Raw genomic sequence first — 16,543 nt, forward strand, 5'->3', positions numbered from 1 at the left:
GAGAGAGAGAGAGAGAGAGAGAGAGAGAGAGAGAGAGAGAGAGAGAGGCAGGGAGGAGGGAAGGAGGGAGGGGAAGAGGGAGAGGGAGAGGGAGAGAGTGTGTGTTTTCCTTTGAGGAGTGGTTGTTTCTACCGAAAATCTTGTGCATTGGAATGTGCTATAAGTGGCCTTACACCATCCACCAAAGGGCAGGAATGTCTCTGTGTTACAGGGTCAATGACAATTTTAGACTCTAAACTAAAATCAGAGTATTTCTATCTTTCATCCTGTGTCCCACTGTCAGAATTCATAGAATCCTGAAAGTCAGTCTAACTGGGAAGACAAGGTTGGGGAAAGAGTAGTCAATGACATCGTTTTTGTCTCTGACTTGGCCACAATGGTCTGAATCTCAGGGACTGAAGAAGTCTTACAGTCTGAAAAAATAAGTCAGTGGGAAAATAGCACACTGTGAGCCATGCTGGGCCTTGCCTCAGAGAAGAACGCTGTGCCTGTTATTCGGAAGGTCTCTGAGGTTGAAGAAAGCGATGGGAACATGTACTCCATGATGCCTATTATGGTCTCTTGTTGCCAGACGACCAAACTCCTAGAAAAGGCAAGGCCCAAATATTGACACAAAGAATGTGTTTTTAAACATTTAGGGCAGAGCTTCTTAACCTAGTGTCTGTGTACCCCTCAGGAGATTTGTGGATAGGTTTCAGGGGATGGGAAAAATCATGTCTTCATTTTTCCGAACCTCTAACAGAAATTTCTTACTTCCTTCAGTTATTTTAAAACATTATTGTAAGAAGGGGTGTGTAGGTGTCACCAAAACTCCAAAGGGGTCAATGATGCATAAAAGGCTAGGAACCTGTGAGTTAGGGGAAGCATCAGACACTGTGGAGCAGATAGACCTTCCATGAGAGTACCTTATAGGAAAGCGATGTCAGAAGTGGAACTTCTAATGTCTATCTTATAAAATGGCCCCCAAGTAACAACTTTTCATTTTTCCTGGGTGGGTAAATAGGTGTTTGATTGCTGATCCTTATGCTTTTCTACTTCTTCCCACTCCTTCCATTATGCTGCCTAAGTTTTTTTTTCTTGATACAGAGTGAGGAAACAAATACAAATAAAACTAAGATCCCTTATTGAGAGTCCAAGTATGTTAAGTTTTTCCTCCCTGTTTTATTCATTCATTTGCTTAGCATTTATTCAGCATCTAGTGTGTGCAAAGCAGTGTAGAGGTAATAGGAAGTTTATAATTGTTTCTTGTTTTCTCCCCGGCACCAACACTAGAGTATCTAACCATTACCTGGCCAGCACACACACTCCTATGTGCTGTGAATGGGGGCTACTCAGTAGATTCCATAAGTTGTCTCCCTCTTCAGACTCTTTAGCCAGGCCCTCTTTTATGGCTTGGTCCTGCACACATCTCAGGGTGTTAGTTGAAAGCCTGAAGAAGACAGCCGGAATCAGAGAGATGAACTGACTTAGACTCAGCTCTTTTCACAAATATAATTTTTCATCTGGGATTAGTAGGTGATATGTGGTAGAAAATACAACCAGACTGATCCAGATGGACCGGCTGAGATGAGTGGAGGCAGTAAACCACATCACAATTTCTCACCAGCCTTAGAAGTCACCAAAGCTCCTTTCCTTGGAATTCTTGGTTAGCAGTGAAATTTAGCTCATCTGGAAAATGGAGTCAAAAGGAAATGCCAAGTGCTATTTCATGAAGAAAACCTTTTGTTGGAATATTCTGAGTCCAAGTAAAAGAAAGAGGTGGCAGTGAGCAAGGGGGAGAGAGAGGAGTTGAAAGCTAACTATGAGATTTAATGATAATAAAGGGAAGACGATGAACTATGTCCATCAAAACAAAAAGGGAGGGTGAGGAGAGAAATCAGATGGATTTGCACTCCGCAAAGCTGCATCAGCCCTGGAGGAGAGAAAGAAAGGAGACATTGTTCTACAGGTTGGGTTGAGAAAAAGGCCAGAGGGTATTTGTGGTCATTGACGAGGCAATTAAAAATATACGCATTTATAATTCATATAATCATATCTGTGTACACAGATATGATTATATGGATAATTATATAACTTATCATATATGTATATTTGGAGGCAATTAGGTGGTGCAGTGATTAGAATGTTGGGCACAGAATCATGAATACCAGGGTTCAAATCTGGCCTCAGACACTTATTATCTGTGTGACTCTAGGCAAATTGCTTAATGGCTGTTTGCCTCAGTTTTCTTATCTGTAAAATGGGGATAATAAAAGCACCTACCTTCCAGGATTGTTGTAAGGATCAAATGAAATAACATTTGTAAAGTCTTAGCATAGCGCTGGTAGGATGCTATGTAAATGTTAGCGATTATTGTACGTATAGGATATTGTTACTCCTGTAATTCGTAAAGACAAATGCTTACTAGGATCTATTCAATTAGAAGCATAAGGTAAAGAATGATCCAATATGTCTTTATATAAACATATATACATACACACATGTGCATGTGTGTGCATATATAGTTTGTATATGAGTGTATATATCCATATCCATATCTACCTACCTATAAAACACAAGATAGCACTATAACGTGGATAGGATGTTCATTAGGGCTTAAGAGTGGAATACAAGCCTTGCTTGGGGATCCTTCTTTCTTCCTGGGGTACAATGACACACCAAAGTAAACCCTCTCAAAGGGAATCTGACTAGCACCAAACAATAGCAGCTTCTGCAGACATGAAACAAATTCACTGGGTGAAAGGATTGTAGCGTCATGGATTTAGAGGTGCAAAGGACCTCAGGGGTTATCCAGTCTAACCCCTTCATTTTACAGATGAGCATAATGAAGGCCAGGAAATTTAAGTGACTTGCCGGAGGACAAGCAGTAAGTATAGTAAGCGGCCAACATGGGCTTTGATCTCAGCCACAGAGGAAGGAGAGTATCGCTGCTGGGAACCAGAACCCTCTTCTCTCAAAGGGTCAGACATCACTTAGTCTAAAGAGAACTATGTGAACGAGCACTCTTGGAGCAGGGGTGTGGGAGAATGAATGGAAGGGAGCAATAGCAGTCACTACCGAGGTTTCAGCCCATCATGGGACCGTGTGCCTTATAGTCCTGGAGCAGACAGGGGTCTCCTTAGAAACACTTACTGTACCAGCCCATATGGACAGGGATAGGCAGAGACCATACATTCTGTTCTCTTTCCCTCTAGAAATCCAGTGCTTTTTAGCTATTTCTTCTTCTCTGTAAGGGTTCTATGCAGTCATCCAGGCACAGGGAAAAAAATTATAGCGGAAGATTGTTAAGTCCTAGCCAATTCCACACAAATTTATGAAGTGCCTAATATACTAATACACACACACACACACACACATACATATTGCTTTATTCTTTTGGAAGGCAGTTGGGGTTAACTGACTTGCCCAAAGTCACACAGCTAGGTCAAGTGTCTGAGGCCGGATTTGAACTCAAGTTCTCCTGACTCCAGGGCCAGTGCTTTATTCACTGTGCCACCAGCCGCCCCAGTGCCTATTATACATACAAGGCACTGCACTGGGTACTGGGGAAACAAGAATAGGATTAAAGCAGTTGCAGGAGTTCCCATACTACTGGACCTGGTGGCAACGTGTGGAGGCTAGAATGGAGAGGGTACAGACTGGAAGCAGGAAAAACAACTAAAAAGTGATTAGGGCAGTTTAGGCAAGAGGTAATGAAGCCCTGATTTAGACTGGTGGCTGTGTGGGAGGTCAGAGAGGGATGGAGGAGAGACATGGTGTGGACATAGAATCTGGTCCCTTATGGTGAACCACTGAGGTCATGCCGAATCTGCCTGCTCAATGGACAGGCCCTTATATTTGTTGTGTTTCATGACATCTAGAACCTGAGAAAGAACAACACGTTTGTCATCAAAACACTTGTGTTTGAATCTGAGTTTTGTTACTTCCTGCCTATGCGACTTTGGGCCAGTAGGGGTAGAGGAAGCTTCTATTTCCTCATCCACAAAATGAGGGGACTAGATGAGCTGGGTAATTCATCTCTGAAATCCTTTCCAGCTCTTCATCTCATGATCCTATGATGCAATGAAGGCAGTTATAGGCAATTCTCTCAGATATTTGTCATTTACCTGCAGGGATCCCCCTCCTGAGATCTCTGATCCTGCTGCAAGACTCTCCTTCTCTCCTTCAAGGTTACGATTGGTATTTTCTCACCCAACGTGTAGCTAATGAGCTTCAAGAGCAGGTAGAAAAGCTCGGCATATGACTCCCTGATATGTATGCCCGTTGACACCACCTCATATATAGCACAGGCAACCTACAAGGAGAGAAAGAATCCCCTTGTCAAGAGGTGGGTGAGTTCTCCTGGGAAATTCTGAGGAAAACAACAACGGATATTATGAGGTTCCTAATTAGCAAGGGCTTTGGACACTTTCTGACTTGATCTTCAGATCTCCCTTCATGCTCATCTTGTGCTAAAAACACCTAACTAAGGTAGGCTTTTGATAATTATTTTTTTCTTCTGAAAATGGTCTAATCAATACCAGGGGTTCTTCCCATTCCTTGAAATTTTGAAAAGGGAAGGATTTTTGATGTTGCTATTGTTGTTATCATTGATGTTCATTTTTTATAATAGGGTTGTAGACGAAGCAGAAAACACAGGCTTTCTTTGGTCTGATGGAGAAATTTGTTTCTCAATTTGAATTGTGAGGGGACTTTATCCAAGTAAATCATCCACAGACAAATTTATTGCTTCACTTATTCCATAGACATTGGTGCTGAAATTGGATCGGCACTTGAGAAAGGGTATGAATAACAAGAAGCTTCAAGTAGACAAGACTGGGGAGATGATTGAGCATGGGTACTCATTCAACTTAGTGACGAGTTGTCTAACTTACAGCAATTGTCTCTGATTCTGCTATGTCATTCTCCAGCCCACTCTCCAGTTTATCCATTAAGACTCTTAAGAGCTGGGTGTTGGAGAAACTATCCTCAGCCAGCGCCTTCCACAGTGCTTTTATGTCCCTAGAATTGTGAGGAGGTGAAAAATTCATGAGGTAGTTCCTGAGTACCACAAAACCTACCATTAAGTTACTAATTACATTTTAAAAATTATCAAGTTTTTGAACTTTTTTATTTTTTAATTCCTTCCCAACTTTTCCCTGGGGAAAGGGAAAGAAAACCAAACTCTTGTAATATATAAGCAATCAAACAAAATTAATTTGTGTATTGATCAATGTATGTATCATTCCATATATTACTTTATCACTTCTTTGTAAGGTGGTAGGTAGTATTCATCATTAACCCTCTGGAATCATGATTAATTATTTCGTTAATCAGAATTCATAAACCTTTAAAATTTTTTGATGTTATAGTATAGATAGTTCTCCTGGTTCTGCTCACTTTACTCTGAATCAATCCATAAAAAATTTTTCAGGTTCCTCTTTTATTTCTTATGGTACAATAGTATTTTGTTACATGAATATATAGTCAATCCTCAACTTTCTCAGGAGTAATGTTCCTAGAAAATGGTATGAAAGTAAAAAATGCAAATGTTGATACATTGAACCTATGGGAAATGGGGTTAGGTTCCTATGGCCACCAAAAACTTTAATCTGACGCTAGAGATTGCCAAAAATACACTTTTCTGTGTACCTATCTTTATGATAAAACATTAATTCTGATAATAGGCATTTTTCTTAACACAGTAATCATGAAATATCCAAGAAGATATATTACACAAAATAAAATTGGTAACATGTATAACATTTTTCTTGATAGTAATTCCTTAAAATTCTGTAACCTTTTGTGCTAACCTCTTTATAAAAACATTGATTTCAGACAATATTAACTTTTCACTACACGTGAAATCTACAATATCATAAATACTGTATAGCAAATAAAATTCTTAAAACTAAATAAAACAAGTTTTTAACCCGAATCTTACTTTTTACTGTGTCAGATGGTGGTGTGAGGGCATTGTACTATGTTGCTGTAAACCTCTCTACCTTGGCCACCCTCTGAAGACCAAGGAAGAAGTTGCTGGGATTTTAATTGTTGATTTTGGAAGATGTTGAGACTGGTGAGGTCTCGACATTACCTTAGAGACCAAAGGATTGCACTGTGATTTAAGGATATGATTGCAACATAAAATTTAGTTTTAAAAGCAAACAATGAAAATGTGACAAATGCATGTGGAGCTTTTTACTCTAAAACAGTAAGGTGAACAAGACCAGTGAAGTGTCTAGTAGTGCACCTATCACTTCATAAACGTGCACACATTACACCTCTCTTTTTTTTCTATATAGCCACAAATATACATAGCTGCCAATGTGAAAATGAAGTTACTAATAAAAATCACACAAATGCTTGAAGTCACAAAAGTTAAATGGGTAAGTGTTGAAGATTGATTGTATCATAATTTGTTCAATCATTCCCCAACTGATGGGTACCACCTTATTTTCCAGTTCTTTGCCGCTACAAAAGGAGATGCTATAAATGTTTTTATGAATATAGGGTCTTTTCTTCTTTAATCTCCTTGGTGTGCAAGCTTAGTCATGTTATCACCCAGTCAAAAGATATTTACAATTTATTAATAACATTTTGAGAAGGAAACAGAATATGCTCTTCACGTGAGAGATATTGAGGATTTTTATTTAATCAGCCAGAGTGCTCCCAAGTATCATTATTTATTAAAGACCAGAGATGATTACCAGTCCTATATGTCCACCCTTAGTCTCTCTCTTGAGGTACAATTATGAATCACCAACTGCTTGTTGCAGGTCTTGAACTGAATTTCCCATGGGCATCTTAAACTCAACATGTCCAAAATAGAATGCACTATTTTTCTCCCCAAACCTTATCTTTCTGACTTTCCTTTCAGCCTCTGAGCTCTTTGACTTCATCTCTTACTCACCTCATAGATCTAATGTTGCCATGTTTTTTTTTCATTTTTATCTTTGCAGTATCTCTCATATATTCCCCCTTCTTTCCATTCACATAGCCACCACTATAATTTAGGCTTTCAATAACCTTCTAGAATATTGCAATAGCCTTCTAATTTCTAATTACTGATCTAAAGGTCATAGGATTGTCTTTTCCCATTCTGAATCTATCTTCCACTAGGTTACCAAGGTAATTTTTAAAAAGGTATCATTCTGCCCATGTTATCTCCCTATTCAATGAACTCCAGTGATCAATCTCTTCTCAGTGACTCCAGGACCAAATATAAACTCCTTTGACATTTAAAGCTCTTTATAACCTGGCTCCTTCCTATCTTTCCAGTCCTCTTACTTCTCTTTATGTGCTCTATGATCCAGTTATACTGGCCTCCTGCTTTTCCTCAAAAGTAAGTCTCCATTTCCCACCTCCCTGTCTTTGCATTAACTATCTAAATTTCTTGGAATGCTTTGCCCCATGATATCTACCTCTTGGTTGCCTGACTTCTAAGATTCAATTGAAATCTCACCATCTGCTGGAAGCCCTTTCTAGTACCCCAACTTCTAGTGTCTTCCCTTTTCTGATTACCTTTTATTTAATATCTCTATATCTTATATATAACTACCTATTTATATGTTTTCCACTCCATTAGAATATAAGTTCCTGGAGGATAGGGAATGAGATTTTTTGGGGGGTATTTTTGGCCTTCATTTATATACCAAGCACCTGGTAAATCCCTGGCAATAGTGAACACTTAATAGACTGTTGATTGTATTTTTGGAGTGGGAGGTATGACACCCACAGTTCAAGATATAGAAAGACAAATTCCAGCTCAAAACAAGAACTTCCTAACAATTAGAAAACCATTCAGCTCCCAACTGTTCAAAAGTGATGTGGTCTGCCTTAGGAGGCAGTCAGTTCTCCATTTTTGGAAGTCTTCAAGAAGAGGCAAGATGGTCATCTGTTTGGCAATGTTGTGGAAGGCTTCAGGAAGGAGTTGAACTAGATGAATCATGAGGTCACTCCTAACCCTAAGATTTTATGACAAAAATCTTTATCAAGCATGGCACTAAGAAAGAGGAGGAATACAAATTGCTAAAGATAAATCTCAGGATGTATTTTTTATATTATATTATGTCTCATCTAATAAGTGTGTATATGAATAATTCAGATGAGATATTTTTCTTCTAATGACTGAAAAGCTTTCCTGTGCTTTGTATCTATTGTTTTTGCCTTTTCTCAAATAATTTACTCAGAGATAGATGCCCCATTCTAGGACAGAAGGACAAGTGTCAACTAATACCTACCTATCAAATGGTAGAGGCTTATTCAGGAGATTACAAACAACTGCCTCAAGGTGGAAACTTGCTATCTGGGTGACAGCCTGTAGAACAAAGTTGAAGTTTTGCTCCTTAAGCCTGAGGACGGGCATGTGTTGATAAATTGAACTCAAGACAGTCAACAACTGCAAGGAAAAAAATAAAACTAATTACCACTTTTTTATGAATGTAATTTTTGCATATAAATAGAAAAAATTATTGGGCTTCTGAAGGTCCCATACATTTTAGGGGTCCAATAATCTGTAGCTGGTTAATGAATAATAATAATCCATATTTCTCAGTCATGAACTTTTTTCCTGAACCAAGAATTTGCACTCCAAAGATATCTGGAATAATAGTAACTGAGATCATGACCCACAAAAAACCCCCACTATTCTTTGCAAGGTTCTTGAATGCAAGTTCACTTTATTGTAACATTTTTGTCAAATCATTTATGATGATTGTTGTCTATAGCTAGCTTTGGAGGCTACTTGTTATGTCATGCTCACCTTTGGCACTTTTTTGGTCATTCCCATCTCAAATCTCATTTGTCTGGTTGTAGGATGGTACTTGGACATAGTGAAGGGCTTGTCTGTCCCCAAATACCTTACCTTTTTACTTGGTATTTTTCATTTTAGTTCCAAGTAAGGGAAACATCTTCAGGGATCTTAAAACTCAAGATAGATTTACAGATTATGCATCATTTCTGAATAATAATCACTGTTTATTTATGCATGTATATAGCTGGGAATTGGAGATTGTTTCTACTATTAGGAAAAAGTCCTCAGTGTCTGGTTATGTGAGCCTCTGGGAGATGTTGAAATGGCACATTTTATTTTATTTTTTTTGAAATGGCACAATTTAAAGGGACAGTGTTACTTTCCCTTTGCCTTGGAGGATAGGATCTTATAAGAGGCAAGCTATGCACATTGGTATGGGGGTGAGGAGAGATGCTGGGTTTATGATTCAAGTGAATGATTGAGAGATGGAGGCGATGTCTGGAAGTCAGCGGCCACTGTTACCATGAATCACCAGAAGAGAGTGATGGTTTTAAGGTTTGCCACTTCTCAGAATTCTATTTGTCCTGTTCCAGACACATTCTCCAGATGACAATAGACTTCTCTGTTGTTTCTATTAGGTCAACAAGTAGCTGCTGGTATCCCTGAATAGGGAGTCCTCAATCACTCCCACTCTTCTTCTTCTACCAATTATGGGATGACTTTTCCTTTGGTGACAGGGCACAAGAAGCTGCTTCTTCCAAAAAGATCCAGTTTACTGGAAGTAGCCTCCCCAACCCTTTCTGTATCTACACTTTTTTTCTTTTCTTGACTTCCCCCTTGAAGACTCAGGAAAGCTCAAAACTCCCTGACTGGGAAGCTGAGTCATCCAGCCAGAACAAGATTAGTAGCAATGACCCCAAACCCTTTCTTTGAATCTCAATTAGTCTCCAGTTCCGTCGTATGGGTGGGGTGTCTTCTCTTTTATCACTGCTATGAATTAATACCCGTCCCTCAGGTCCAGGCTCTTTGTTCCCTTTTCCCAGTGCTTAATGCTGCTAGACCCAGGTTAAGAACCCCATAAAAATCTATGAGACTACTGATTTGGGAGAGGTTACCCAGTCCTTTAAGGGATCCATCAGGGTACCTAATTCTACCCAGGACTCCAGTGGACCTAATCTGTTTCCATCTTTAACCATGACTGCCCTTCATTTTATATATTTTCTCAATAAAACTAGCTTTCGTGACTGTCTTGTGAGTTCCATATTTCCTCATACTGGACACTGGTATTCTGAACCTTTATAAATCTTCAATAAGACATTCTTCCTAAAAGCAGTCTGGCAGAAACTAGGCATACCTTAACATCTTATTCTGTACACTAAGATAAGTTCAAAATAGTTTAGATTAGACATAATTAGCTTAGACAAAATGGTTTAAATGACATTTAGACATAAAGGATTATATTATAAGCAAGTTAGTGTAGCATAGAAGAAATTTCTTGTCAGAACTATAGATAGGGGAAGAGTTCATAACTAGAGACAGGGAGGTTCACAGGAAGTAAAATGGAAAATTTTTGACAACATCAAAAATGGTTTTCCACAAACAAAATCAATGTAACAGAAGAAAAGCAGGGAATTGAGGGAGAAATTGCAGCAAATTTCTCTGAAAAAGGTCTCATTTCTCAAATATATGAGGAATGGAGTCAAATTTACAAGAATAAAAATCATTTCCCAATAAATAAATTTCCCAATAAATGGTCAAAGGATATAGTTTTTGGAGAAAGAAATAAAAACTATCAATAGTCATGTGAAAAAATGGTCTAAATCACTAATAATCAGAGAAATAAAGATAAATACTGATGAGCTACACTCATCAGATTAGTTAAGATGACAAAAAGGAAAAATGATGAGCACTAATGTGGGATGTGGGAAATTAGGTACACTGTTGCATTGTTGAGGAGGAAGGGGCTCTGAACTAGTCTAACTATTCTGGAGAGCAATTTGGAACTATGTCCCAAAAGGTGTGAAACTATACATATCCTTTGACCCAGTGATACTGCTACTAGGTCTATACTCCAAAGAAAGAAAAAAGGACTGATATATACAAAAATACTTACAGCAGCTCTTTTTGTGGTGACAAAGAATTGGTAACTGAGAGGATGCTCATTGATTGGTGAAATGGTTGAAAAAGTAATGGAGTATGAATGTGAGGAAATACTACTGTGCTATAAGAAATGATGAAGATGATGGTTTCAGAAAAACCTGGAAAGACTTATACAAATTGAGGCAAAGTGAAGTGAGCAGAACCAAGAGAACAATTTATATAGTAACAATATTGTGTCCAGGCAAAGATTAAAGGGTCATAAATTTAATGCTGTGTGAGATCATGGAGCTAAGGTTTGAACTTACTCATTTTACAGATGGAGAAATTGAGGTACAGAGAGTTACATTTGTGTAACTCCTCAGAGTTACACAATTACCAAGTATCAGAGGTCGACTTTGACCCAGATCTTCCTGAATCCCAGTCCATTTCTATGTGTTTCCCCCCTGTCCCTTTTTTCCTCACCCTACTTCTCTTCCTCCTTACTGCCATTCTCCCCTGTCCTTCTCCCATAACAACTTTCAGGCTTACCTCTTTTTCCAAGGAAGCTCCTCGTTCCTTTAGGATAGTGATTACCCACACACCACATGCCTCTGAACATTCAGTGTTGAGGATCTCCATACCATCTAGTGATTCTTCTAGGAATGCTTGGATTTCTTCATTGGGGATATATTTGCTAACAATCTAGGATTTCAGTCAGAGATATTAACTGGTGTTATTAATCATGCTTTCTCCCTAGATTAAATTTGATATTGCTTGTTTTAGTGCCCTAACATTTATTTGATTTTTCTAAGCTTCTTACATATGTATAGTACTTTGAAGCTTAAAAAGTATTTCACACACAGTATACTCTTTAATTTTCATAAAAGGGTTGAAAAAAAACCCCAGGGCATTATTACATTCATTTTATGGATGAGGAAACTGAGATTCAGGGTAGTTGGTTTCTGGCTCAGGGTCAGGAGCAGTGAAAGGATTAGCAGATATTCTTCAATTACAAGTAATTTTCCAAGTAGTTTTTCATAGAATCAGAGAGTTATGGGTAGAAGGAAACTTATAGGTCATTTAGTCTACACCCTTATTTTAGAGATGGGGAAAGTGAGATCCAGAGACATTAAATAATATATCCAAGGCAACATATATACATGGCAGAGATTGGCTTCAAAGCAGAGGTCTTCTGCCTCCATATCCAGCACTTACTCTATCTACCACATCATGCTCTGATGTAAGTACAGATTTACTGAAGGCCAACAAGGCTGAGGAGGGTGTTATTTTTTTTTTAACATTTCTAGCTACTGTATATTCTATCAGGGGAGAGAGATATTCAGGGCAGGATGGAATTCTTAACAATGGGCATAATCTGGAGGGATTTGGCATTAAAAAAAGACCACTACCTATAAGAGAATGTTTTGTTTCCATGGATGACATCCTTCCTCAGAAAGGGAATCAGAGCACCTGGAGGTAACTGATAGCCAGAGGATTGGAAGCCATGGGCATAGAGATATTTCATGACAAATGGGAAGAAATGATAATGGGGAGGGCAGTGGGTAGTAATGAGCTGCATAATCAGAGACAGGAAAATTTCTTCCATAAGGAAATGCTTTTATCCTCTCTTGTCTCCTCTAGGAAGGAGAAAGGGACAAGATCTACAAGGCAAAAACTTATAAACTGTTTAGAAGAGTGAATACAAAATAAGCACTTTGGTAGCTTTAATACTAAGCAGAATTCAGAGATTAAAAAAGGAATAAATAGGTATAATGACCAGGAATCAAAGAATAAAAATAGACAGAAAGGGAAGAGAAATAATTGAGAGAATGAGAGAAATAAATCCCATTTCAAAAAAGTACAGAAATTTAAGAAAAAGTTATAATAACTGAAATAAGTTAAAGGGGAGGAGGAGTGGGATTTTACTTGACAATTTAGCTGGTAGGAAAAAGGGAAATAACTAAGAGAAAAAAATAAATGGAATAATTAAGTTAAAATACACTAAAGTAGGGAAATAGGAGATAAACAAGAGGGGGTGGGACTTGAAGGTGAGGAGGGAACAGGTTTGGTCCAAAGTAGGCTAAACAAAAGTAAAGTTGTAGTATTGTCTTTATAGAGGAAGAGGAAAAAAAAAACAAAATCTAATTTGGAAAAAAATAGACATAAATGGAAGAAAAAAACCCTCTTACTCTCATAACTTTAAATATGAATGGATTCAACAATCCAATAAAATGGAAAAGTGACAGATTGGATAATGTATATTCCATATGGACCAGAAGAATATGTTTATAGGTTCTTTATTCTAAGATCTTGCCTTTGGCAGATGAAAGCAGAATCCTGTGAAGCTTTCAGGAGCCATTTCCAACAAGGCAATACTATAGATGAGACAAAAATTTCTTTAGGAGAACTGAGGACACCTATTAAAATATGAGGTTTGATTATTTAAGGTTGATAACTTTAATTTTAGCCTCTCTAATAATAAAAACCAAAGCTAGTATTAGGGGTAGTTTTCACCCCACATTTGCATTAGTATTTACACAGATTTTTCTGGTTTGAAAAGCAACTAAGATATCATCTCATTTGATACTCACAACAACCCTGGGAGTTAAGGGATTATTGTTTTCATTTTACAGATGAGAAACCTGAGGCTGAGAAAGGTTAAATGACTGGGCCAGAGGCACACAGTCAATGTCTTAAAAAGATTTGAACTAATGTTTTCCTGACTCCAAGTCTAGCATTCTATCTACTCTGCCAGCTAGAGCTCTACTTTAGTGTTTGTGACAATCATTAATCAGTCAAGACCAAAGCAGTTACAGTGTTGAATTATGCATACAGAGGACAGTAGAGAATGCTTGTTACCCAAGTTACTTGCATGAGTGTAGTGTGGAGTGTTTCCTGGCAAGTTATATAAACAACTTTAAAACATTTGGTGTCTAACATTGAGTCAGGAGTAGGGACAGACAGATATCATCAATATAGTTAATGAGCAGCTTTTTCAGAGGATCAGAGAATCATAGATTTAGAACTGTAAGAGACCTTAATAGTCTTCAGGTCTGATCCTTAAATTTTACAGATGGGAGAAGTATGAAACTAAGAGGGTGATGATATCCATAACTAGCTATTTTAATGATAAAAAAGTTCTTTTCAAGCCTGACTGCCTCCAGGCAAGGGGTTGTTAGCTTATAAATATCCAGATCAGGAGTGGGTAACCTGTGGCCCCAAAGCTACATGTGGCCCTCTAGGTCCTCAAGTGTGACCCTTTGACTGAATCCAAACCTTGAGATCACAGGTTTCCCACCCCTGATCCAGAGGATCTTTTATAGATTTAACCAGGAATAGTATTCCAGGATTTAAGATCCATTCCTTAATTAATAAATGGTCAAAGGGTATGAATAGGCAGTTTTCAGAGGAAGAAACCAAATCCATCAATAATCATTTGAAAAATGTTCTCAAAACTAATAATTTGAGGAACTCAAATTGAAACAACTCTGAGGTACACTTCATATAAATCAGATTGGCTAAGATGACAGAAAAAGGAAAATGACAATTGTTGGAGGGGACGCGGGAAAATAAGTACACTGTTGGTGGAGTCGTTTACTAGTCTAACCATTCTGTAAAGCAATTTGAAACTAAGCTCCCCAAAGTATAAAAGGTATTTCTAATACCCTAAAGAAATCAAAGAAAGGGGAAAAGGACCCATATGTATAAAAATATTTATAGCAGCTCTTTTTGTGGTGGAAACTAAGGGGGTAGCCATCATCCTGGCGTTGGCTGAAGAAGTTATGGTATATGAATGTAATGAAATGCTATTATTCTGTAAGAAATGATTTAAGGGATAGTTTCAGAAAAAACCTGAGAATATTTGTATAAACCGATACAAAGAGAATTGAGCAGAACCAGGAGAACAATTTATACCTCACTAGCAATATTGTAAAGAGAACCAACTCTGAAAGGCTTAGTGACTTTGATCAACACAATGACTCACAACATTTCAAAAGGGCTTATGATGAACCAAGCTACCCACATTAGGATAGAGAGCTAATAGATTCAGAGTGCAGATTGAAGCATATTTTTTTTCTTTTTTTCTTCCCTTTTATGGAGGGAGGTAGCATGGATAATGTGGAATATTGTTTTGCAGGACTATACATATTTATAATGGGTTTTGTTTTTCTCGCCTTCTCAATGGGTGGAGGATGTGGAGGTGGACAGAGATATTTGGAACTGAAAATAAAATAAAATTAAAAAAAAGTATTCTATTGTATCCAACAGTTAGAAGTATTACACCTCCCATACTTTACCATTTTTTTATGGTTATCATGATATTTGCTCACTGGTGTGGACATATGTATCAGTTTTGTACAGAATTTAACCCTTGGGTACCATCTAATCTTTATATTTACCTTCTCTGTGGCCTTCTAGTTGTTTCCTGATACATGAAGATCATCCTCTCCCTTTAAGCCCTTGTACAAACAGTCCCCACTATAGGGGCTCCTGTGCCTCTTTGAACTTGTAGCTTTATTCAAAGCACAGATCATAATCTATATTATATATGAAGCCTTTCTCTGTCCCTCTAGTTATTAGGATTCTTTCCTTTTTAAAATTACTTTATCTCTATTACTTTGTCTTTATTTAGTTTTGTGTGAACTACATCTTCTCTACTGGCCCCCTGGGTAGAATGTAGGCTTTTTGAGGACAGAGAATATTTTCTTTTTGTCTTTATATCATAGCACTTAGCATTTTGTCTTGCATACAATAGAAATATAATAAATAGAATTCATATTATTATATATTATTAATATATAATATCATGATTATATTATATAATAAAATTCATAATATTAATAGAATGAATAAATTTTACTTCTGTGTGTTGGTGGGCAGTCCAGTACCCTTCTTAATCCAATGAATTACCTAGAGTTGTGGGATGATTACTAATAAAGCTGTGTTCTAGGTCATTCAGAGGCACGATTAAAAAATGACTGTGGGTAAAAGAAGCATCTTAGGATCCAAGAAAGAGTTCCCTTTGTTCTCTAGCTCCATTCTTCCCCCAAAGTTACCTTAGCCATATTTGATACAATCCAGAGCTGGACTTGGTTGTCTGTAGACTGCAGTCCTTCCTGCAGATGCCTTAGTTTCTCTGTTTCTTTGGGCACATCTAAAATCACCAGAGGAAAAACTGGATCAGAATTCAGAATCTGTTAAATTAGAGCAAGAGTTCTTAACCTTTTTGTATGTGTCAGGTTTCCCTTTGGCAGTCTCATGAAACTTACTGACCCTTTCCCAGAATTATATTTTTAAATGAATAAAATAAAATACCTTGAATTGCAAGGGAAATAAATTATATCGTAATACAATTATTAGACTATTTAAACAAACCAAGTTGATGGAACCCAGGTTAAGAACCCTCGGGGATGGAAGGACTACTCATAGTGTGAGTAGCAAAGTAGCAAGACTCTGGCATCTCAGCTTAGGGATGGTTTTTGTGCTTATAGTCTCTATTGTGTGTGTACAGTGTTACACATGAGACCTGTTTCAAAAATATTAGATAAGCAAGAAAAGGTCATTCTGAGACTGGTTTCCCAGAAAAATTATATACACACATATATGTATGTATATATATGTGTATATATACATATATACACACATACTTGTGTGTATATATGAATGCATATATGTGTATATCTATCTATCTATCTATCTATCTATCTATCTATCTATCTATCTATCTAT

The 16,543-nt window shown here is 37.5% G+C and overlaps 1 protein-coding gene across 1 annotated transcript in view; it reads right to left on the reverse strand.

Annotated features, from left to right (window-relative positions):
• The window catches only part of MROH2B (maestro heat like repeat family member 2B), a 124,278-nt gene that overhangs the window by 10,976 nt on the left and 96,759 nt on the right, over positions 1-16,543 (reverse strand). Inside the window, exons 30-36 of the mRNA XM_069096536.1 lie at positions 15,871-15,968; positions 11,363-11,515; positions 8,223-8,380; positions 4,875-5,001; positions 4,107-4,294; positions 1,289-1,429; positions 469-583 (exon numbers count right to left, since the gene is read on the reverse strand). Coding sequence (XP_068952637.1) covers positions 469-583; positions 1,289-1,429; positions 4,107-4,294; positions 4,875-5,001; positions 8,223-8,380; positions 11,363-11,515; positions 15,871-15,968 — 980 coding nt within the window. The remainder of the gene's footprint in view (positions 1-468; positions 584-1,288; positions 1,430-4,106; positions 4,295-4,874; positions 5,002-8,222; positions 8,381-11,362; positions 11,516-15,870; positions 15,969-16,543) is intronic.

The sequence above is a fragment of the Petaurus breviceps genome, unplaced genomic scaffold, assembly GCF_028583685.1.
Source record: "Petaurus breviceps papuanus isolate PSGF00001 unplaced genomic scaffold, PetGlider_PUasm1.0 229, whole genome shotgun sequence".
Lineage (NCBI taxonomy): Eukaryota > Metazoa > Chordata > Mammalia > Diprotodontia > Petauridae > Petaurus > Petaurus breviceps.